The sequence below is a fragment of the Amia ocellicauda genome, chromosome 4, assembly GCF_036373705.1.
Source record: "Amia ocellicauda isolate fAmiCal2 chromosome 4, fAmiCal2.hap1, whole genome shotgun sequence".
Taxonomy (NCBI): Eukaryota; Metazoa; Chordata; class Actinopteri; order Amiiformes; family Amiidae; genus Amia; species Amia ocellicauda.
The window spans coordinates 3590238-3616673 of record NC_089853.1 but is presented as its reverse complement, the minus strand read 5'-3'; the positions used below and the strand labels follow the sequence as shown (position 1 = coordinate 3616673).

General features: G+C 38.2%; 1 protein-coding gene across 1 annotated transcript in view; it reads right to left on the bottom strand.

Annotated features, from left to right (window-relative positions):
* LOC136747589 (protein kinase C-binding protein NELL1) overlaps positions 1-26436 on the bottom strand; it is a 154997-nt gene that overhangs the window by 79816 nt on the left and 48745 nt on the right. Inside the window, exons 9-12 of the mRNA XM_066700531.1 lie at positions 22998-23100; positions 22414-22487; positions 19982-20081; positions 18975-19103 (exon numbers count right to left, since the gene is read on the bottom strand). Of these exons, the coding sequence (XP_066556628.1) occupies positions 18975-19103; positions 19982-20081; positions 22414-22487; positions 22998-23100 (406 nt within the window). The remainder of the gene's footprint in view (positions 1-18974; positions 19104-19981; positions 20082-22413; positions 22488-22997; positions 23101-26436) is intronic.

Genomic DNA, 26436 nt, shown 5'->3' with positions numbered 1-26436 from the left:
CAAAACAAAAATCACGCTAAGCCCAAACAATTATTATTTTTTATGTAACTGCCATCTCAATCTTCCGACATTCTAAATACCCTTTATTAACTATTGACAAGGCAGCAAATTAGTCTATGCATCAAGCTGTGACACTAGACAACATCTCCAAAACATTTCCAGCAGAATAACATTGGCTGAACCTGAGTTATTGTGTACATAACTGCGAGCAAAGCAGTGTATTCATCACAGTGACACTCCTGCATTCTGTTTTAAAACCATTAGGCTGAACAGAAAGCGATATGATTTGTCTTCCACAGACCCAGATTAAAATTACTTTGTTGTAGCATGCATGCCCCTAAACCAGACACAGAACAGACAATGACTAAATTCAATTCATTATTTTTATGGGAGCTATATATCCTCATCTTTTACAGTCCTCAACAAGCATTTTATTGATAATTAGCCTGTTTAAATTCAGTTTAGTTTCTTCTGCATGTCATTTAGGTAACCCACAAAAAGCTTCTATCTACTTTTCAGCTAACTTAAATGACGGAATCTTCAAAATGAAAAGACCAAAAAGACTGATTTCCCTAGACACTCTAATGATCACCATTTGATTTGTACTGGGTGGATAATAAAAACAAACAGCAAAAGTAAACGTGCATATCATTGTGAACACAAGTTTCATTATGATACAGCAACGCAGTGTTTGTAATAGTTTCACAATCATGCATTTGGTGTAATCTACATCCTACATCATCATCAAACATCATAAAAAGTTGAAAGGTTTCAAATATGTCATGCAAGTATCAGTTTATAAAGAAAACATGAAAAAATTGATTCTGATAATACAGTATTCTGAAAGAGGTACACTTGCATATTTGTTCAGCTGCAATTCCCGTTCACAGGTCAGTCGCAGAAGCATTCAGAACACTCTCATCAATTATGGATAACAGCGAACTGTCCAGAAGCTGTGGTAATTTTTGATTTATGGAGAGGCCTTTTCTGTTAGGGACATTTAAAGACTGGGAAAGGGAATAGCTTCCTCTCTTAAAGAAAACACAATCTGGGAGGAGCATTAGGACATTTATTACCATGCCATATCTCCTGAGTAGCTTTGATATGGTAAGACTTTCAAAATCTGCATTTTGTTAGCAGAGACACAGTTCTTGCTTCTAATGTTGGAACATGCTCTGTCAGCTCTAAACCGTTCCATATCCCCACAGATCTAATTTAGCTGGAGTTACTGCTGCTAGGTTGCACATCCACATGGCTAGGTCATGCAGCTCTTACTTTAATTCTGTATGAAACCATAGTATCAATGCTGAATTTATGAAAATCGAGCCCAAACAAAAGCTGAAAGGATGATCACACTGTATCTTACAAGCATAATTTTCTTGCTATACTTTTAAAGACGGTGCAACGAAACGGTGCATTGATGCAAAACGCTCTTAAAATATACTTAGTGTTCATGTTATTAGCGTGAAATACTAATTTAAGACTTACTTCTCAGGTTCTACCTTCAGTATAAGGCAAATTAAAGTCATATTTCAACACGAGTTGATACTCAATTTATCACTAAGCAACCTAAATAGCTGTAGGTCATCAAACCTGTCAATTACTGATACATGTTTAATCAGAATATGTGTGAAAAGATAAATGCACTTTAGGTTTGTACCTTTAAAACTTCAGTTCCACACCCTGATTTGTTAAGGTTTAGTTTTTCGTTTTATGCTATTCATGTCTTTTGCATTTTATTGCCTTCCCTGTGGTGTTCCAGGTGAAGGCATAAAGCACAGAAAATGAAACATTTACAAAGATTTCTACTTTCAGGCTAAAAAAAGAACTCCCTTGGTCTTACACTGAGGGGGAAAGGGAGCTGGCTCCTCTTTGCCTTGTCAACATGCTTTAATACCACGCCAGCAAGGAGACCTCGACTGTCTGCTGTACAAAGCTATTTAAGCAGACTTTATGAGATATTCACTTGAACACAAATATGCACTTAATTTTTTTTACAAAGTACAGTGCAAACAACAAGATGTCTATTTTTTTTTTTACTGAATGGGAACAAAGACCACCCAGGTCAATGCTCGTGAGTATAAACATAGCCTTTAGGAAATGTTCTGTTCGTAATTTCATGTATAATCTCCTGTTGTGCGTTTCAATGTCCTGTAGAATAACCGATGAATGCGGAGCTGCTGGTGAAGTCTGGGGAAATAATCTGGGCCCTCTCTCTTTAAACAACCAGCCCCTATTCTTTGTCCCAGCAGAAGCAAGGATTACACAGTGACTTACCGCTACATACAAACACAATTAGTACAGATTACTCTAAGACTTAAGAACACTCAAGGAATTCAAATGCAGGGGCTTTAATTGATTTCATTAAAAATTATTCCTTTTGACCATCAATAATAGAATAATAGATTTCACCGCATTGAACAGATCAAGGACCAAGGAACGGTCAAGAAAATTATATTTCATAAACCAACCAATAATGTGATCACCCTAAACAGTGTATTTAAATATTACAATGTGCAACAGAACAGCATGACTGTTTTTATATAAAAATCAGTGTAATTTTCTACCCAACAAAAAAGATTTAGCTACCATGAGTCAGATTTTGTATAAGCAGGACAACTAATAGGATTCAAGTCTTTAGAGAGGAAAAAAAACAGAACAAGAGAAAAATAATGTAAGACAAATACTGGAAATTCAATTCTGTTTCCTCATCTGCTTTAGCCCTAAATGCAACATAATTCACTTCAATGTAATTCACTAAATATTTACATCTTTCACTGCAAACCTGATTGTTATTCTGTTATGAGACCAGCAGCCAAGAAAGATATAGCTTTTCAGCTCAGGCAGCCACTTGGCAACTTTCGATCGCTCCACAAACAGTGTCAATGTTATAAATTACAACGTCAGAGAGGTTACAGATCAAGAATTTAAAACTGCCAATAAGTCTGGCTGTTGGACATTTTAAAAGTACTTACAAATGGGGAAAGACATCATCTTTGTCTAACAAGATATAACACCTGCTGTCCTTTCTATAGTGAATCCCTGTCTATATTATAGGGAATTATGAAGGGAAATGCACTGTCTCTGCATTTAAATATGGACTTGCTAAATTTAGACAACAATGTTTATTTATTAGCTAAAAAACAGTTACAGCGGTTTCCAATTTTTGCTGTAGGGTGTTTTTAATCTTCCAGTTCTAGCTCGGTATATTGTCAATATCCTTTTAAATATTCAGTATTCTTTTCTCATTCATGTTTTTCTCTCTCTCTAAATCCAATAAAAGTGGCTTTGCCACTGCACTGCCATTAAGTGTGTATGAATAGGACTGCATGTGCTTTATAGCTGCTTTGCGGACTTTCGTACCACAGAACATCCCACAGCCTGTCACGAATTATCCCCTAGTTATTCAACATGCAAGAGCTAGGATTGTGAACTCAGAAATACTCAGAACAACAAGAATGATAATAGTCAGGCCCTCCCATTAGGCAAGATTAGGCAGCCGCCTACGGCGGCACTTGAAATTGAGGCGGCATTTTGACAATTGTCTGCCGCCCTCCAGGGCCCCTGATCAGTGGCACCCCAGCCACCACCTCATAGCGTTCCTCCAAACAATGCCGGCGAAGACCCTACTATCTTGGACCCGGACTCAGATTCGTCACTGTCTGTCCCTGTTGACAGTGGTGCTGCTAAATCCAACTCCCAGACAAAAAACATAAAAGATCCCGTGAGTGGCCACAATATAGCAATGGAACCTAAAGAGGATGTCTATGATGTAATTATTTTCAAACAGCATTGCAAACAAGACTTTTTGTCTTGGCTAGGGCGGCAGAATGTCCAGGGCCGGCCCTGATAATAGTCAGTGGTATCTTTGAGTATCTGCCTTGCCGTCTTCTTCCTTCTGGTCTTACTTTATGGTTTCTTTCTCTGCAGGCAATTTATTCCCATATACAATGGCAGATCCTGCCTTAAGTACCATCTTAATTATTACCTCATTATCATTTACATTGCAGTTGCATGAGTGGTGAATTCCAGAGGACCTAATGAATGTTTTTTGCTAAAATGACAGTCAGTATTGATTTTGGATCCTGGAACACTTACTTCAAAACATATGATTGAGGGCTTATGTCGACGAGGCTATTTTGGTGCATCCTATTTATTTCTGGGGAAAACTAGTTATCTCAATCTTCTCAGAAGCTGCTTTGCCTATTATTGCATGTTACCCACCACTGTAATGGAAGAAAATTACAGCCCAGCATGCAGAACTCAACGCGGTCCCTAATAACATTTTGTTATTACATTTGATCATGAGACAGTCAACTGACTCTACATGCTCTTATCCAGAGAAGCTCTGACAACAGACCATTCATAAATTAAACTTGACTGTTCCTCACAAAATCACTGTCACCCCCTGCATTTAATTCCATATCATCACAGCCTCTGTAATCAAAGGCACACTCCAGTACCAGTGTATAAGTGCACAGCTCACAATTATTTATTTCTAAACTAATATCATACTCAAACAAGCATTTGAAATATTTAAATACATAGGCCTATATGATCTGCTCATGAACATATCTATCACCAGAGTAGCAGAAGGCAGGGGAGCCTTTGATTGGAAATAAAAGATTAATTTATACTGAATTAAAGATCATTACCCATATGGTATCTAAGACAGGGATCCACAGTTTTAGCAAAGTTATATAAAAACACTGCCTTTAGGTTGGAAAATGATATTTAGAAGCCTCTGCATGTCCGTTTGTTTCCGTTGTGATTATTCATGTTTGTGAAGACTTTGTGGCTCACTTTGCTACAGGATCTGTACCTCAGATCAATATCTGCTTCTTGTACTGACATGGATTGGTTTGGACACCTCAGTGAATAAGAAAACCCCAAATCTATATTTCCCACAGACCCAAACCCACGCAGTAAATGAAGTAAAGTACTCTTGCATTCTCGCCTCTCTCGAATGCCATAAAAGCAGGCATGAAGCACAGGCTTTTTATTAATGAATGGTATCTCACACTACTGGACATTTGACGTTCCCCAATTGTATTCCGTAAGAGCTGCCCTCAAGTTAAAGAACTGCTTAACCTCTTGCCAATCACACATGACAGACTTATTAAGTTTCTGTTGTGCCTAAGGGAAAAATACCCCTCAAATGAACCCGTTAGAAACAGTGAGTCATACTCACATTGTTGGCCATCATGGAATTAAACTTTGGGCAATGCTGGGGATGTTTAAAGAGCATTTTAGGCAATTTTAACAAATAAACAAATCCACACAGGCATACAATTAAATCTAATATAATTCAGCCAATACAATCCTTCAAATGAAGGGTTACAAACAGCTCTGGCAATCAGTGTTAAAATGAAGAACAGAAGGGGAAAAAAAAGTCAAAAAATGTGAAATAAAATTATGGGACCATCATCTATTACCAATGACAGTTTAATGCAAACATGAAATATGGACTAGGGGTCACAATCCTGCTTAAATACGAGTTTGACATTTTAATGAATAATGATGGCAATATTTCACAGCACATTTTCCTTCCTAGACATGTCATTTATTTTGCCCACTCTGCCATTACTCTCTAACATATACAATCAAGAGTTCTGTCATGTTTTATTGTTTTACTGTAATGGCAATGATATTTTAATAATCCTCTCTGCCAACAAGCAAACTGATATGTGCTGATAAGTTATCTTTAAACCCTTATCAGGGTATTATATTACAACCTTCATCTGTGTCAACACTACATTTTAATGGACTGATTTCAATGTTCACGTTATTTCTGAAGAGCTTCTAAATGTTGCAGATCCATTACTACAAGATGCCAATCACCTGTCTCAGTCGAGAGTGCTTATATGATCAGATACGAATTGAACGCAGTACCACATCGAGCACAGACAGAATCCGAGGTATGATTAGTTTAATAAGTAATTTAATGTAGCTGCACAGAGATGCCGTTTTATGAGACTGACCTTTTTCAGACCCTTAAAACTCCCAACAATAAAAAAATGAGAAAATTTGAAAGAAGGTTCCATGCCCAAGAGCTTAACAATTCTTTTGATAAATGTCATTTTTCAGTATAATTGAAATTGTTGTATTTCCTCTTTTCTTTGTCTGTAAAACTAACCTGTCACACGGGTACTTGCAAGACCAATATTCAAAATCTTCAATCCTTCAATACAGGGTCAATTCAGTTTTTACTGTACAGTATTGTTTTAGATCAGTAGGTTCTGTCAAGTCATACCAATCACATTTTGTAATATCAGGTGTCATACTAAGTGTTGCAACAGGTACACATAATACAAATACAATATTAGAGTATATAATTCCAACCAGAATTGCACATCAGGACAAGGTCACTGAAAGTATTTTTATTTTTAAGTTTACTGTAGGTTGGGCGTGTGGGATTGGTGTGCTGCACAGTAGGACAATTCTAACAGTGGTGAAAACCTTTAAATTATGAATGATGACAGCATCTTTTTTTTATCTGTCATAGGTCAGATCAACTAAATATACCTACTCTAAATCAATCACATGCATCAGAAAACCAGATGAGTTCCTGATCAACACAGACAGAAGAGCAGCTTCATAAATCTAGCAGAAGTTTCACAAAATGAAAAGCTCAAATTGTTCAAAATGAGGGTAATGAATATGAAGGAGTTTAAGGTTCAGGTAAAATTACCATTCGACTGCAGTTTCCGCAGAATGATTACACTTGTAAGTCACGCTGATCTTTTTGGGCAATCCAGACTTCAGGTACACCTAATTCTATGTAACCAGCAGAGTACAGATGCCAGCTGAATTTCTAATGGTAATTCCCCATTGTAAGCTTTGTTTGCATTGATGCACCCAAGAGGCAATGTGCAATCTGCATTCATAATACATAAGTGGTTTCACAAAACACACACACTGTTCTTGTTCACAGCCCAAAGCCCGGTACAACATTCAAGTTTCACTAGCCTCAAAGATTTAATTCTCTCTGCATTGTTTGCGCCACACTCCAGTCTCCAGTTCTGCGCAAGGGTTGAAAGCTTCGTTCTGTAGATGCGTTTCATTCAGGCTCTGAAGTTGTTTGCATTTTATAGGTAATCAACTTCAGTGACCTTAGGGTGACAAATGTGAACCGAGTTTAAACAACAATCCTACCGCATAAGACTCTTACCAAGAAAAGCAGATGTTAACATTCAAAAGGCACAAGTAAAAGTTCAATTAAAAAGAAAATATATAGTGTATCAGCATGCACTACAGAACAGAGAAGACTCTTGAACACAATTTCTCAGGCTCATTCATATATGGCTTCAACAGTTTACTATTAATCAAACTCAAGTTAACAAAGATATTGACTTAGCATTGAATACATGGTATATGAATTCGCTGACGTCACATAAACAACTTGTGGGCAAAAGATTTACACATTTCCAACAACCGTAAAAGGGAATCTGTGTCTGTAAACCTGTTTCATCTCTAGGGCTTGTACTGTTTGTTTCACAAACAGATTTTATAAATGGAGCATTGTGTCTTTAAAAGAGGGATATAAATTCAAACAGCATGTATTCTCATGGATCTTTCAAATTAAACTTAGAAAACAATATTCCTTTAACAAAACTCAGTAATTATGTTGTTGGATCTTGGATGAGCTGTTTTAATACTGATTACTTCTAATTGTTTAGATTTTCCATTTATGAAAGTCTGTTGCTATGCAACCGGAAATAAATGGGTTTTGTACATTAATATTTAAAGCAGCAAACTTGCAGAACACAAAATGTATATATATTATACACACTTTTTTTATCATTTTTAATAATAGTATATAGGTATAACTATTGATAATGCATTGCAGTGAACATTCGAGAGACACTATATACATCATAGTTCCACATCAAGCTGCGTCATAAAATATCTAGACCATTCATTAGAAACACAATCAAAAAATCACAATGAAACTTTAACAGAAGCCTTTACTGGCTTATAGTGAAACTGAATCCTAACCCAAGCCATACCTACCCTGATTACAGCACTTGATTCAAATGCAAAATAAGATTTCACTGAATTCTCAAACTAAACATCTAAAAACAATGTAAAGTGTAACTGAACACTTCTATTATTCCACTGCCGAATTTAATTTCCTGAATGAGTGTGTGTGTGTGTGTGTGTGTGTGTATATATATACACTCACCTAAAGGATTATTAGGAACACCTGTTCAATTTCTCATTAATGCAATTATCTAACCAACCAATCACATGGCAGTTGCTTCAATGCATTTAGGGTTGTGGTCCTGGTCAAGACAATCTCCTGAACTCCAAACTGAATGTCTGAATGGGAAAGAAAGGTGATTTAAGCAATTTTGAGCGTGGCATGGTTGTTGGTGCCAGACGGGCCGGTCTGAGTATTTCACAATCTGCTCAGTTACTGGGATTTTCACGCACAACCATTTCTAGGGTTTACAAAGAATGGTGTGAACAGGGAAAAACATCCAGTATGCGGCAGTCCTGTGGGCGAAAATGCCTTGTTGATGCTAGAGGTCAGAGGAGAATGGACCGACTGATTAAAGCAGATAGAAGAGCAACTTTGACTGAAATAACCACTCGTTACAACCGAGGTATGCAGCAAAGCATTTGTGAAGCCACAACACGTACAACCTTGAGGCGGATGGGCTACAACAGCAGAAGACCCCACCGGGTACCACTCATCTCCACTACAAATAGGAAAAAGAGGCTACAATTTGCACAAGCTCACCAAAATTGGACAGTTGAAGACTGGAAAAATGTTGCCTGGTCTGATGAGTCTCGATTTCTGTTGAGACATTTAGATGGTAGAGTCAGAATTTGTCATAAACAGAATGAGAACACGGATCCATCATGCCTTGTTACCACTGTGCAGGCTGGTGGTGGTGGTGTAATGGTGTGGGGGATGTTTTTTTGGCACACTTTAGGCCCCTTAGTGCCAATTGGGCATCGTTTAAATGCCACGGCCTACCTGAGCATTGTTTCTGACCATGTCCATCCCTTAATGACCACCATGTACCCATCCTCTGATGGCTACTTCCAGCAGGATAATGCACCATGTCACAAAGGTCCAATCATTTCAAATTGGTTTCTTGAACATGACAATGAGTTCACTGTACTAAACTGGCCCCCACAGTCACCAGATCTCAACCCAATAGAGCATCTTTGGGATGTGGTGGAACGGGAGCTTCGTGCCCTGGATGTGCATCCCACAAATCTCCATCAACTGCAAGATGCTATCCTATCAATATGGGCCAACATTTCTAAAGAATGCTTTCAGCACCTTGTTGAATCAATGCCACGTAGAATTAAAGCAGTTCTGAAGGCGAAAGGGGGTCAAACACAGTATTAGTATGGTGTTCCTAATAATCCTTTAGGTGAGTGTATATATATATATATATATATATATAGTGATGAAGTGGCGGACGGCGCGATGAGAGACCGTGAAGCTCTGACACTCCCCGGACCCAGGTGGGACCAATTTTCTGAGCGATCGATTACTGGCTCCCCTCCTCGATAAAATGGGAAGCATTGTGGAGAGGCAGGGAGGAGAGCCTGGGAGGGGAGGGGAGTTTTTGCTAGTTAGTATTGAGAGATCAAAGGATTGCTTTTGGAATACGATCTATGTGCATGAACTACAACTACGACTATGGATTGGACTGGTTGCTGTTCGTCTTATGATTAGCTACCTGTGTAGATTAGGGATCTGTTTAAGTGTGTTTAGTTTGGGCTCGGGTTTTATTTACGTTTTCTGTCTCTCTCTTGTTTTTAGCAGCGCTCTACTAAATAAACCTCACTTTGCACCGTAACCCTGCCTCTCTGGTTCCTAAACTCCCGCCTGAGATCCTCGGCACCAGGTCCGACCCACCACGGTGCGACAACTTATACAACATTCAGAATCTCAATTCTAAACTGTGATATTGATATAATATATGAAGTAACAAGAACCAGTTTAAAAAACAACACTTTCCTTTATATCGATATATAAAATAATGATTTGATCATTAGGCTAATGAGAAGGTGATATTTAGAGGTGGGGTTACTTAAAATGCAAGTGTACAAGATAATTCGCCTGGTTGATTTCCAGCTGCCAAACTGTTGTTCTGTTTGTGTTTAAGAATCAAGGTTTTATCTCATAATCATGAATAAGCAGGAAAATGTTAATTCGGTTGATTTTCATGATTAGTTGCAAATGACAAACCTGCTTAGTTTCTAAACAAGACTATAGGCGTATTGCCAGTCTTCACAAAGGCAATATCTTCCTAATTAAAACTTAATTTGCAAATGGCAATACATGAGTATAAGCTAAATTCGTAACAGGAAATGCAATCAAAGAACCTCAAAGCCTTTGACCTTTACTTGCAATACAGTGTAGTGGTACAGAGAAAGGGTGCTTACTTTAATGGTATATAACACCCTAATTTCTCGAATGCCATTCACAGTGCTTCAACCACTTTCTGTAACTCACAAACAATTCCCCTCAATAAAGCAATGCAATAGCCTTTTTCATTCTCGTTTCAGTTGAATGGCTGCCAAATTAGCAATGCTGAGCTTGTTCAAAATATCATTAAACTTACACCTCTGCTTAACTAAAAAGAATGATGTCTACCGACTAACCTTGGCTTAATCGACAGAGGAGGCTTATAAAATGCAAATTTTCTGACAGTTGGCAAAAAAAATAAGCACCTAAAAACATAATCAAATACTCAGTTTTGATCAAGAAATAATAATAATTAACTCGACCACTGTGTGTCTTTGTTCTGGTACAATGCAAGGCCAAAGTGGAAGAGGAACCTGTGGGTTTCTAATTAAGATAATTCCTCCTCTGACCTTTAAAGCAGTAAATTACAATGAACTCCAATAAACCACTTTCTAACAATGACATTTCCTTCCTGAAGAACAAAACACTGCACTGGGATCTCTGCAGGCTGCCAGTGTCTTAATGAGAAAAGCCTTAAACAGCAGTGCCCACTTTGATTTAAGGTTGCCTAATTCATCCAAATGTGGCATTAATAAGACTCGATATACCTAAAGCTTAAAAAGATACACAGTCATTATCATTAAAATCTCATTACAGGCTCAAATATGAAATTCCCACATGATGCGTATCTGGTACATGTAAATGAAACCACCCATGATATTTATTTTCATGGTCTAATGATTCTGACCATCAACACACGCCTCAACATCTTGAACGCAGTCACTCTAACCACCACCCATCGGAAAAAATCCAACTCAAACCCCTCAATGTTGCCTGAGGGACCTGCTAATCACAACACTTCATAGTAAATCATACTGTGAGTCCATTGCCACCAGCTTGAAGCTCACAGTAGGGTTGGAATCTCTTTCAGCTGTCCTGGATAAAATGCTAAGAGTTTAACATAAAAGTGTGTCACCCACCAGAGTCAGGGTGTTCAAATGCGAACCCTCCAGCTATCCCAGCTCTGAGACCCAAACACTGGACTATCCTAACCCAGCTGTCTGCACACTCACTTTGTTACAGCTTCTGTGGGAGGGTGAACGTTTCTGAGTGGTTGGGAGTGAAATGTCTTTTGAACGGACGACAGAAAAGCATTTTTGTCAAGCATCACTTCTCGGGATCTTTGTAGAGAAATAAAATAAGTTGACATTACATATTTTAATCAAATTCCAGGAAGGAGGTAAGATATGCACTGAACCACAAAATAGTGCGTACAGAAAAAAAAAACACCCTGTGACCTACATTCATGGTTTATGGAATAACTTATTAATTTTATACTACATCAATACGATTTGAAAGCTTATTCCTGCTGTCCGCCGGGATCTCCTTACAAACCAGGACTGCTTTAAAAGAGTTTCAAACCACATTTCAATAAATCAATTCTTTCATAAATAAAGAACATTTTTGAAATAACTTCGATTCATGCGGCACTTATTTTACTACTTGTTTTAAGATTATAATGAGACAACTAAAAAGTGATGGCTCAACTATATTAATCACCTTAATCAGCGAGAACAAAACGGTCCACTGCACATGACATGCAGTTGTTGGACTTGCAGAATATGCTGCATGCATTTTCACAAACAACATGGGTTCAATAAAGGAAATTATGCCTGTTGAATACAGAGTATTGTGCAAATGTGTGTTTTCCCTGGGCTGCATTACAGACAATCTGAAAGGTACTAACGAATCGAAGGGCAAAGCAGCTCCAGAGATTCAGGATTTGATTAAGTAACTGCCAAGTATTATTTGTACTGTGCCTGGAACAACAAATATTGATTAATACAATTTAGGGAGAAAAATGTAGACAAATCACTTATTTCAAAACATTCTTCCATGCCAAGAAGGAATTGTTAATGTATTATCACAGAAAAAGTGTATTTCTTGCGGTTGTTTTTTTTTTTGGGGGGGGGGACACAACACTTAAACTGAATAAGAATCAAATGCAATCCATTTCCAGCCTGGTTCCCATACTGAAGTTTAATGAAGTGCACCGCGACGGATAACCACTCCAGCAACAATGACTTGCTAAAAGCGCTGTATAGTAATGGGTGGTAACGATAGAGCTGGGGGGGATTACATCTGATTACAGCTTATACCTCATCCATTCCCAATAGAAATGAGGTTAGAAAAAGTCTGGAGAAAAAACTGCCTTGTTGATTATTTATTTTTTACATAAATAAAACATAGAATAAACGCAGATTCATTTTTCTCCTTTTTTATATTACAAAAACACAAGTATCCTAAAAGAAATTAAAGTAGACACAGCATGATACGCCTAGAGTACATGTGAAGGTTGATCTGAATGCTGAACTCTCCTCTCGCCCCATGCAGTCAATCCACCCCACCGAGGGGAAGGGGCTTCCCTGCTCATGTGCAAGAAAACCAGACAGGGAATCTTTAATCTTCGAATGAAACTGTAGTTAAGACTTTGTTTATTTCCCGGTCTATAGATAGCAATCTGCACCAACACAGCTTCATCTACCACCATGCTGAGACATCGGTGGAGCTCCTCTCAGTGGGAGATCAGCGCTCCTGTAGGATTCCCAGCTTTGAGGTCACGAACACCTACCATAATGAGCTGATGCTAAATCTGTCAATCTAAGATCTGTTCTGAATTAACCCTTTTTGGACAAGGACATAAAAACCTGATGTGGTTCCAGAAATTGCAAAAGGACACGGTAATCCACAGGAAAAAAAATGTGTATTTGATCGTGCAATGATAATTCAAGTACCATTTGTGTGTATGTCACTAACCACGCCAATTTGGGGTTTCTCCAGCTCCTTCTATAGGAGTCTACTCAAAACAGCAAGACTGGCCAATGTTGATTGGGAAAATCAAGGAGTCTGGTCTTGACACAATCTTCCTGAAGTGGCAGTGTAAATAGAAAGTTACAGAATGACTCTGAGATTGTGGTCTGAATTGACCGTAAAAATGAGCACAGCAGTTAAATACTTATGCAATGCAGATGAATGAGTTTAAAACAACAACAAGTATATGCATATGTGTTTAATCACAATCTTGTCCTGAAATGCACACTCTGAATCCCGCCCCCATGCTGAAGTTGAGCACTTTTATTTGTTGATTTATGCCACTGTATTGCACAAACATCATAATGCTTAGGCTTTTAGAAATTGTATATCTAATTAGGAGATAATGAGGTTGAAGGTGTTTAACGCATAACAAATCAAAGTATTTCAAAACAATAAATACATTAAAAATTAAGGAGCTGACAGGCTAATCAAATGCAGGCTTACATACAATGCAGTGTGCTTTGAGTTGAGTTGACAGAATATCAGTGGTACACTAAGAGCGAGGTTATGATTGCACATCAACTGACATTCAAAACTAACTGACACCTATCATCTGATAATTGAGAAATTCAACCAGCTTTTGAGAAGTTATTATTTTCTGCTGCGATATTTCAGCAACACCAATAAGTAATGCAAACACAACTATTAAGAGATGGACCCCCATCAATCCTTGTGGGAAAATAAATAAATAAAATGACCTGACAATTGCCTAAGTATAATGCGAACACATTGCCCCATTTGCATAAGTCTCCTCTAGCTACCCTGACACATAATCCCAGCAAAAAGATGTGTAAATCTGTTTCAGTTTAAACTATGGATGATATGCCAAAATAGATTGCACTTAATGACTATTTTGCTTGTTATCAGCATTAAATGCTGTCCTGGGGATGGAAAAGTAATTTTCTGCAATAATAAGGGCCATGCCAAAAATGATGAGCTGTTTTCTTATCGATCCATATTGTAATTTGATGGAATACATACAAGCCTGATTTTCCGAGTATCTTGATACACCTGTCCCATCCGCCTGGCAGCTCGCTGACGCCTCAAATCGAAAGTCTTGTAGGGAGCCTTTGAACCACAGATAGTTGACACTACCAATCACACTCTGTCTGACATGCATCTGCTCTCCGCGGCTTCCCCTGCGGTTTGAGGATAGAAGATTATAATTCGGTAGCCCATCTATGCCGAGCCTAGGGAACCAACTCCTGTTTCTCCCATGATTAATTGTTGATGTAGTACCATCTGCATATACATTTTTAATGTGTTTAATGTTTAAGTATGCAGAGTACTGTAAATAAACTACAGTATTGTTTATCTAGCGCACAGATTTATAAGAAGGTCTGTTGAATTGCGCTTGTATGTTAGATTGAGGCATTGGAGCGATGTATGTTACTTTAGCTTCATAACGAGGTATAGTGGAAATCACTGAACACAGATGGTAGTCAATCACAGCTAAATATACATGTCCACACATTGCACCATAAAATCTCTCCAGCATTAATTTAAAAAAAAGCCTAAATTCAAATGACACCCCACTTAAATCAACACTACAATACAAACCATATGAATACCATCTATTTTATATACAAACAACAAATGAAAATCATTTCACATTATACCTAAATTAGAAATGAACTTTTTAACCTACAACTTAATTAAATGAAATGCACTCCTCACAACACTACAACGCAAGTGCTGCATCTAAAAACAAAAGTGGAATACACGCAGTTAAAAAAAATGGAAAAAATAAAAAAGTGGTACATGACACATTATATATGTCGTATCAAAAACAGAAAACTCAGCCTATCATCACACCCAGCAGAGGAGATGGTGGCTCAGTTGTGAATTTCACACAGAAATTGAAAAAAAATGACACTAGGATTTAACTTTGCGTACCAGACAAGTGTCTGCAATGGTTTTGATGCGAAGGCAAAGGAAGAACTTCAAAGTATCACTGAGCATAAACACACGGATACAATTATTGCATTACTCTCAACTGGGCAAACGTGTTACATGTCAGAGACAGACAGAGGGAGGATGAGTCTCCTTTAGGGAGATGCTTTGCGTACGCATCGACAGAAGTAAAGGCTGAGGACCGTTGTGAGCAGGTTAAATCTGAGCACCCAGGATTATTTTGTTGGTGTTGATGAGGGTACATTCCAAAACGATCAAAACTGCAGCAGGTCGGACAAATCAATACAAAAACGAGAAGAGAAGAAAGTATAGACACCTCTTCAAATACAGATATGAAACAACCGTAATCTGGTCCAAAAATGAAAGTGAGAATTATAATTCAGTCCAGACATGGGTTGAAACTGTGCTTTTTTCCACTAGTGTAAAACAGAACTCCAAAATACAGATATACAGTACTGTGCAAAAGTTTTAGGCAGGTGTGATAACATGCTGTAAAAATAGATGTTAATAGATTATATTTATCAATTAACTAAATGCAAAGTAAGTGAGCAGATTCTTTGGTGTGACCACCCTTTGCCTTCAAAACAGCATCAGTTCTTCTAGTTACACTTGCACAGTTTTTGAAGGAACTCGGCAGGTAGGTTGGCCCAAGCATCTTGGAGAACTAACCACAGTTTTTCTGTGGATTTAGGCAGCCTCAGTTGCTTCTCTCTCTCCATGTAATCCCCTCTCTCAATGATGTTGAGATCAGGGCTCTGTGAGGGCCATACCATCACTTCCAGGACTCCTTGTTCTTCTTTACGATGAAGATAGTTCTTAATGACCTTCACTGTATGTTTGGGGTCGTTGTCATGCTGCAGAATAAATTTGGGGCCAATCAGATGCCTCCCTGATGGTATTGCATGATGGATAAGTACCTGCCTGTACTTCTCAGTATTGAGAAGACCATTAATTCTGACCAAATCCCCAACTCTATTTGCAGAAATGCAGCCCCAAACTTGCAAGGAACCTCCACCATGCTTCACTGTTGCCTGCAGACACTCATTCGTGTTCCGCTCTCCAGCCTTCTGCTGTAGCCAAATATTTCACACTTTGACTCATCAGTCCAGAGGACCTGCTGTCATTTTGCTGCACCCCAGTTCCTGTGATTTCATGCATAGTTGAGTCGCTTGGCCTTGTTGCCACGTCGGAGGTATGGCTTCCATGAAGGCCACTTCTGACCAGACTTCTCCGGACAGTAGATGGGTGTACCAGGGTCCCACTGTTTTCTGCCAATTCTGAGCTGATGGCACTGCTCGACATCTTCCGATTGCGAAGGGAAGTAAGCATGATGTGTCTTTCATCTGCTGCAGTAAGTTTCCTTGGCCGACCACTGCGTCTACGGTCCTCAACGTTGCCCATTTCTTTGTGCTTCTTCAAAAGAGCTTGGGCAGCACATCTGGAAACCCCTGTCTGCCTTGAAATGTCTGCCTGGGAGAGACCTTGCTGATGCAGTAGAACTACCTTGTGTCTTGTTGCTGTGCTCAGGCTTGCCATGGTGTAGGACTTTTGACAGTAAACTGTCTTCAGCAACCTCACCTTGTTAGCGGAGTTTGGCTGTTCCTCACCCAGTTTTATTCCTCCTACACAGCTGTTTCTGTGTCAGTTAATGATTGTGTTTCAACTTACATATTGAATTGATGATCATTAGCACCTGTTTGGTATAATTGTTTAATCATACACTTGACTATATGCCTACAAAATCCCTGACTTTGTGCAAGTGTACCTAGAAGAACTGATGCTGTTTTGAAGGCAAAAGGTGGTCACACCAAATATTAATTTGATTTAGATTTTTCACTGTTCACTCACTTTGCATTTAGTTAATTGATAAATATAATCTATTAACATGTCTATTTTTGAAAGCATTCTTACTTTACAGCATTTTTTCACACCTGCCTAAAACCTTTGCACAGAACTGTATATATAAAAATGGTCTCTTTTAATAACTTTGCAAGTGGCTCATTTCGTTGTTCTTAATTCTATCAACTTAAAAAATATAACATCCGCGTAAAAAATACATGAGATGTAATGTCAACTTATAAGATGGAGCTTCACCTTAAAAAAACACTGGAGACTTCGGAATTAAAAACCCATTGTAATGAAATACAGGCAGCAAATTTGTAGCCGAGAGGTATGGTACATTTTCATAAGCAATTATCAAAGTGAAATAATAGTTATATTCCTTAGTACATTAGGACGCCTAGAGGCCTTCCAAGTACAAGCTGAGAAAACATTTTTTTATGCAACCTTTTCATAAGAAATGAGGCCAGAGAGGAGGGGAGGCAGCGCCAGGCTTGACTGGCCTTTATTTGTGTCTTTAATGCACGACTTTGAGATACTAATGTATTGTATTTGTATTACATTAAATTACTAACTGTTTATTAATATGCTTTTGAGGAAGGGAATGACACAAACATATCAAGGCAGGCAGCCAAACGGGAATGCAATAATGCAGAGAGTAATTGAAGTTAAACACTGTAGAAAAGAGTATATTCTGAGCAGGCCAAAAGCATTGATCAAGACAAGAATTACAGCAATAAATTAACAAATAAACAAGAAAAACAGTGATGAATCCCAAAGGGGACAGAGGATATATTACAAAGACAAAGACACTGGAATTCCAAGAAATAGACCGTTGTTGCATTTGACAGAATTATTGCCACATATATTTCCAGAAAAGTATTACACAAAAACAGCAAGATGGAAGCACGAAGGCTGTAGTCATATTTGAACACATCGAAATCTAAATGTTACCAGCATCATGTTTATTATTTCATGATGTCGGAGAGACCATTATCAAAGCAAGCTGCCAATCCGGTGAGAACATGGTCCACAGATTTGTAGAAGCAAAACACCATTGGGAATAAATATATATCCATCCCACATTTTCAAAGGCCTATGCATTTACTTTTTGAAGACTGAGAGCTGGATAGATCAAGAGAGAGTGCACAACAAATAGCTCATCCATTTAGTCCACTTATTTTCTTTTCAGCTGAACAATTTGTTCCTAACAGATGTGTCTTTTCCAACAGCATCTTTCTTTAAACACTACATCACAAGGCGAGTCCCACACAAATGTGACCTTCTGCAATACCAGGGTAAGGGAGGTGGGGGGGGCGCATGCTTCTGAAGACCAATTACACAGCACAGTAAGTATTTAGTAATGCATCACAGTGTGGCCGTCGTACATATTTCTATGGCATACCGTCCTCTATGTACCCGTCAGTTTTCCAGTAATGTATGATTTATAATTCATCATTTTCCTTGTAACCAATAAAGCCCCTAAAGAACAATGTACGTTTCACCAAGTCCTAATTAAGAAGATATAGCTTCGACGCAACTTCTACCATGCCATATCAGTAAGCGATCATTAAAAGTAAAAACATTTTCATACTAAATCATTTATAGAAAATGTACTGCTGTAGAGACATGGAGAACTAGCATAAATAGCAGCATGCGTCAAGTAATGATTAGTTCAAGGTAATATTGTATAAACAAACCGAAAAAATGAAAAATGTTTCATTCTAGCCACAAAGAAAACTCCAGGAAAAAAGCAATCAATGCGGTGTGCTGACACCGTAAAAAATTTAAAGCACTTTATGCAATCATGCTGTGCAAAATACTTAAGCTCGGTGTTTAACCCTTTTCTTCATGTATTTTCCTTCAGAGGCTGAACTGATTGAAAACTGATATTTTGCAGCCCGTTTCTTACCTTCACAATATGCAGGGTCTCCGTGGACTGGGGAGTAGCCACTTCTGCATTCACAAACAGCTTTGGTATTCCAGTTTTTGCATACTGAGTTTTCTCCGCAATTATGTCCTTCAGCACAGAAATCATGGCCTAAAAGAAAATGACACGACTTTAATTAAATGACTTTAATTTGCTGGTGTTTACACAGCACTATTTTGCTGAGCTGCTCACCCCACATTTTCTGTTGCAGAGCTGTTCGCCTGAAAGGAAACACAAGCCTTCAATTAAGGTCCAATTCATGTTGGTCTTTGATGCCAAGATTCAATTTGCATTACAATTGTTTTTACGTAATGATTATTATTATGGTTGTTATTATTTAAAGTTAAAAGGGGTCTTTCATTTAAAAACCCAGAAGAGAGAAAGCTACTCATGCGGTTAAGTTGAAAATCATATTTGAATGTTACAGATTTGAAAAATAAAACACAGAGAAGATGTAATCATTTCTTATTGTATATGTGGATTGCAACAATTTTCAAAACACATAACTCCAAAGCTCATTAAGCTTTGCAATATGTTTTATATATATATAAGAAAATTGGGCGGGGGGGAGAAATATATTTCAATATCAAAATTCAAGGACATGAATAAAAATAAATAAACAAATTAAGGGAAGAAATATATTGTGAAGTCTAGAAAGTATTAAGCTCTGAAATTTGTCTTGTTCAATAGGTTCCAAACTCAGATTTATATACACACTATGACTTACATCATACTAGTGTTAATTCACAGATTACACAAACGCTCATTGGATAGCATTTTCTTAAACAAACAGATCTATCATGTGTGATTTATTCAACACAAATGCACCATCCAGTGATAGTCAAATACGTGTGGCATTCAATCTATTCAAAAGCTCAGCCAAAGGCCAAGTCTAAAACTCTTAAATGTCACTTCCAAACAGCAGAATGACCGAAGCATTTGAAGTAAGGTAAATCCAAAGTAAAGCCAAATACTTCTTTCCAACCAACCTTTGCAAACATTGCAGCATCTGTTTTCTGGCAGGATTTGTTCACTTTTTGTGCAGTTCACAGCTGGGCAGCCCCCGGTCACTTTCACCATGACTCCACTCTGCAGCAAGAGATGGACACCGCTAACACATTTCATCATCAATATTTTGAAAAATTGTACATATTGTGCAGTGAGCTTCGTACATTACATTGTTTTAGTTTTTTTTGTTTTACTTCAAATATCTCTATAATTATTCATGCATGAGATTAAACATCATTATACATCACATTAATCTGAGTAATTTTTTCAACATTTTCCCATTTGTTCTTGACGCTTCAAGACAAAATGTGCCAACGTATTTTGATTGAAGCTAATTGGCTTTTCAGTCGACTTTGATGCAGATTTTTCTCAAAGGTGCAGAGATCAATTTACATCTTTTACACTCCCGTTTGTTCAAAAGCACGTTTACACCGGAACCCGATAGTCCTTTAACTAGTGCTCCGCGCTAAACAAATAAAAAATTCTTCTCCTGGTTGTTAATTGACTTGATCATTTCCAATGACTGTCGCTAAAGATGATTCAAAATCATCATGAACTTTCTAAAGATATCTTTCTAAAGATGTACGAGCTGCACACCTCTATTAAGCAAAGCCTGCATGGATGACACCAATACAGTTCAAAGCAAGTAATTACAGTTTATTATCAAAACTCACGTCTCAGCTCCAAATTAAAGGCACCACAATAATATCTAATCGAATAAACTCTGGCTGCGGTTGTGGTTCTGGTGAATGCCTTCCCTATCACTTCACATTAAAAAAAAATGTTATCTGAAAAGGGGGGGGGTCATTTTTTATCTTAAATATTTATTTTGTGTTGCTCTTTTAAAGTAAAGTAAAAATGCACAGCAGTACACCGCACCATCCACAGGGTAGGTTAGGCCAAGAGCTGGTGACTCCTATGCTGATATTACAAGGACACAGAATTCTGAGAAAATCTAAGCAAAATTACCTTTATAAAGCCTACCCATGCAAATGTTCTCACAAGCAAAGTGTGGGAGAAAGATGGTGGCATGTTTATTTGCCTCGTCATGCTGATGATGTCACTCACTTAAAGCAAAGCCACCACCGTGTGACAATGTTTGATGAAAACGTTGCGCGTGAACACGAGCCTCCGAATTAATTCAGACTCATCCACAAATTTATACACAGGTTTTAGCAAAACAAAATGGAAATAAAAATATGCACAGTATTTTCCCAACACGAATAAATACAATAAAAAAAACAATTGTATGACAGTCAATATTGTATGCATCGGTAGCATATCTGTCAAAACATTTAAATATATTATTAATCACTTCATGCATCATCCCATAATCTGTTATGAGGTTTCCCCCCCCCCCTCTTGGGATTTTCCATAAAATGTGCATACCCAGAAGAACAAAAAGTCTAGAAAGTTGAGAAATGTTACTAAGAAAAGCCTACATACTTCAGAACGCTACACACATTCAATAATAATAAACGAGACAACCCAGAAAGAAAATTAAAGAATGTAAAGCCTATGTCAATGTTACATTTAAGGATAACATCTTTGGTTTGATCACGCCTGAGCCTATTTACACTGAGATTTTGACTATTAATTCCACATATTGACACGTTTCTGCGACAACTGCAGCTTCAACAGCTCTCGTGATCTTAATTGAATTCCTGTACGTCTCCTAGCAGAGTGATATTTTAGGTGAGGACATTAAGGAATCTCAAAGAAATAAAACCGCGTCTGCAAGAGCAATGAGGCAGTGTAATAACTAAACATACCCACAACCCACTTAACGCAGCAGTGCTTATCTGTTTTCAGAGCATGAAAGGGCCCTATCGAGAAGTTAATTTACAGTTCCTTAGTCTATAATCTTTCTCTTGTTGTTTGAGAGCCGTATATATTAAAAGGGGGGAACAATATGAGATGGTTATTTTATTTGCCCTGTGAACCAGAAATGTAAGGTGAGATGCGAAGCCAGAAGATCAAATAGATAATAAAGTACCCGAGGCTTCTTCTATACGATACAGCTACAAATCGAAGGAAATGTGTTGCTTTTGGTTTGCCTGGCCACCGTAGGAATCAAGAAGAAAATAAATGCGATACATTTTATCTAGAGATGATCGGATCCTTGGGAGGTAGTTTTTGGCCCACATGAACTTCGGATCTGAGATAAGTGTGACGGTGCAGGGACTTTCTGTAAATCTGTCTTCCCGAAAGAGACCAACTGATCGTCCAAGTAAGAAGCCCATTCCTCAACACAGACAGACTTATCCCAGTGCAACAGAAACTGTTTCACCGATATTCAAAGCAATGGATGCACAGCCCCCGTCCTGCTTTACACATCTTCAAACAAACAGTCACATTCAATTCTGTAAAGCACATTCATTAGGGACAGGAGAAAAGAACATGTCTAAATTACCTTGCATTCTCTGCAGCTTTTTGATAAAACTCTCTGTCCTTCTGACAAGGTTTTCCCCATATAGGTACATTTTGCTGCAAAATAAGAAAACACAAACCTTATTTCCTAACATTGTAAATATATCTTATCCAGCACATATGAATGTCAAGGTACGGATTGCTGGTGCATTTAGCAAATGGGTTCCTAAACGTATTATTCTCAGCGTAAGGGGAACTAAGAAAGTTATTGAGGTAATTTAATCTCTTCCTGTCTGAAATGAGATTATGACCACACAATAACAGCAGACACAGGAAAGCACAAAGCCTTTTCTCAATGGTGTTCTTTTTAAAATCTTTCCAGAGAAGTACAATGATATCAAAAATGGAGACATACAAATGTTTTCACACTTCGTGGTCATGATTCATCAAACTAGGAATTTAATGGATTCAATTCTTCAGGCCAAGTCAAGTGGGAGGACTGTTAGGGTGCACAAAACTACAGATACAATTCATGACAAAAGGTGGAATCATAAGACTGACTTACATTTAATTTTGAGACATAATGGATCACATACAAGGTTGTTTTATTGTTTGGCATTTACTTACGTCTGCATTTCTTGCAACATCTGCCTTCAATATGAACAGGAAGAGATTCTTCAGAGCAATTTATAGGTGGGCAGAAAATTCTCCTGCACTCAACCACTCCATTCTGTGTGGAAAACATTACACAAACCAAACCAGATTACTTATTAAACCACCATTAAAAGCATCGTCTGAATGGCTGTACATGGGAGAAAGCTCTTTTGCATATACACTCACCTAAAGGATTATTAGGAACACCTGTTCAATTTCTCATTAATGCAATTATCTAATCAACCAATCACATGGCAGTTGCTTCAATGCATTTAAGGGTGTGGTCCTGGTCAAGACAATCTCCTGAACTCCAAACTGAATGTCTGAATGGCAAAGAAAGGTGATTTAAGCAATTTTGAACGTGGCATGGTTGTTGGTGCCAGACGGGCCGGTCTGAGTATTTCACAATCTGCTCAGTTACTGGGATTTTCACGCACAACCATTTCTAGGGTTTACAAAGAATGGTGTGAAAAGGGAAAAACATCCAGTATGCGGCAGTCCTGTGGGCGAAAATGCCTTGTTGATGCTAGAGGTCAGAGGAGAATGGGCCGACTGATTCAAGCTGATAGAAGAGCAACTTTGACTGAAATAACCACTCGTTACAACCGAGGTATGCAGCAAAGCATTTGTGAAGCCACAACACGTACAACCTTGAGGCGGATGGGCTACAACAGCAGAAGACCCCACCGGGTACCACTCATCTCCACTACAAATAGGAAAAAGAGGCTACAATTTGCACAAGCTCACCAAAATTGGACAGTTGAAGACTGGAAAAATGTTGCCTGGTCTGATGAGTCTCGATTTCTGTTGAGACATTCAGATGGTAGAGTCAGAATTTGGCGTAAACAGAATGAGAACATGGATCCATCATGCCTTGTTACCACTGTGCAGGCTGGTGGTGGTGGTGTAATGGTGTGGGGGATGTTTTCTTGGCACACTTTAGGCCCCTTAGTGCCAATTGGGCATCGTTTAAATGCCACGGCCTACCTGAGCATTGTTTCTGACCATGTCCATCCCTTTATGACCACCATGTACCCATCCTCTGATGGCTACTTCCAGCAGGATAATGCACCATGTCAAAAAGGTCGAATCATTTCAAATTGGTTTCTTGAACATGACAATGAGTTCACTGTACTAAACTGGCCCCCACAGTCACCAGATCTCAACCCAATAGAGCATCTTTGGGATGTGGTGGAACGGGAGCTTCGTGCCCTGGATGTGCATCCCACAAATCTCCATCAACTGCAAGATGCTATCCTATCAATATGGGCCAACATTTCTAAAGAATGCTTTCAGCACCTTGTTGAATCAATGCCACGTAGAATTAAGGCAGTTCTGAAGGCGAAAGGGGGTCAAACACAGTATTAGTATGGTGTTCCTAATAATCCTTTAGGTGAGTGTATATATATATATATATATATATATATATATATATATATATATACACTAACACAGTGGTTTTCAACCCGTGTGCCATGAGATATTTATCCCCTCAAAAATATTATGTATTTTTTTTTTTGTCATCTTCATAAATCTTTTACCAAATCAAACTTATTCAAAGTTGTGAAAATGTAACATTTAAACATATGCTGTTGACTTTTTTAAATGATATATCCAACTGAAGTTGATTTCTAAACAGAAAGGAAGGGAGAACTGTGGCAGTCGGTTCGCGCTGGTTGTGACTGTCGTGCTTTTATGTGACTCTTTAATTGAGCACAGTAGTGACCCTCAGGCACACATACAGGCCATCACACCTGTTTAAAATAACTAGCTATCTAGCCTACTTTAAGAAGCCGCACACCATTGCTGAATCACTAATCATGCCTGCTTGTAAGCAAATTGTACGTGTGCTATTTGGATGAATGAACTGAGGTTATGAATAATGTTTAATTGCGTCATATTTGAATTATTAAGACGTTTTTATATTTTTGCCTTTCTATGTATTTGGTGTGACGATTTCCAATGCAACTGTATCCCGCACTTTTATCCGGGGAATTTTCAACTGATTTGTTGCAAAATGTTTAGTCAAATAGAGTTGGCCTACAAATTCAGACTTCATCCCGGTTTTATTGTTTGAGGAAACATATCATAACTGAAAGGTTTTGTTTGCCAGACTGAACGCGCACCTGCGCTGAGTTGCAGTGCTATCGGTGGTACTGAAACGCGATTGATTAAATGGATAGATGTTTTAGTTTTTATCTTGCACTCTGCTTGTCCTTTTTCTACGTTGGACTTGTGGATGAAATAGATTTTATAAATATTATTTAATATGGTTTGTCCTTGCCGTTTTGGTAGGCTTATTTATTTGATATGAAACTGCTTAAATTAACTGTGCATATATGTTTATCGTGCTCAGCTCAGGTATGCATTCAGTCTGCAAACAAAACATTTCAGTTTCGAGAGGATAGCATGTTTGATCTGTGTGCTATTGTTTTTCAACAACTGTAATGCCCTTTGTCACGTTTAACTACTTAGTTATAACTTGTTATAAGATATTGTGAACTGAACATATTTTGCTGTTAATTTATATTTACTGCAAATAGTTTTTAGTGTCTGGTCTTGGTCTGCCTGCACTAAGTAAATAATTTAGTCATTAAGTAATTATTTAGTATGTCTGTTTACTTTTTTACCATACCACTAAAGGCCACTCCTTGCACTTCACACATTCACCCTTTTAAGTACTCTTCTACTGACATATTTTAACACGCCATGTGCATGTGATAATAGTTTAGCAACCCGTTGCCATTTAGGTAAGACAATACCTAGTAAATTCAGGTTTTTTCATGTTGGTGTGCCGCGAGGTTTGTGGTCTTAGCCGTGGCATTAAAAAGGTTGAGAACCACTGCACTAACACACACACATGCACTCGTATGCTATGCAATTTCAAATCGGTTCTTTTCTTTCTTTCTCCAGCTGTATTGTCCTAATGCAAAGCTTGGTCTTTTATCTGGATTCTGGGCTGGTTTCCCACAGGTGGAATACAGTTTGCTGTCAGATAAATTGACACTACATCTGAGGTGAATGTGAAATCAGTTTTCAGAAACCAGACTTGGCGGCAGTCTTTGGAGACTCCCAGTGGTCCAAGTTTTTGATCCAACTGGCACCTAAGTATTTATACTGAAAACTACCCCTCTATAGATCCCTATAAAACTCAAATTCTTTAACTTTTAAAATATGTTGAATTTACAATCAATGAAAAAAGCACTGTCAGAGCTGCTTGAGGTCCCTGAGGACTGGAGGACTGGACCTTTGCACAAAAGAATGTGATTAACCAGGTGAGCAACTGAAATCAAACAGCCCCACGCTCCTCTGTGTTGGCACAGTACTGAGACGATCACTAACACCAGGAAGCAGAGGAATAGTTTTACATAGGGAACGCAATTTCATCTGAGAGAAAGAGAGACAAAAAGAG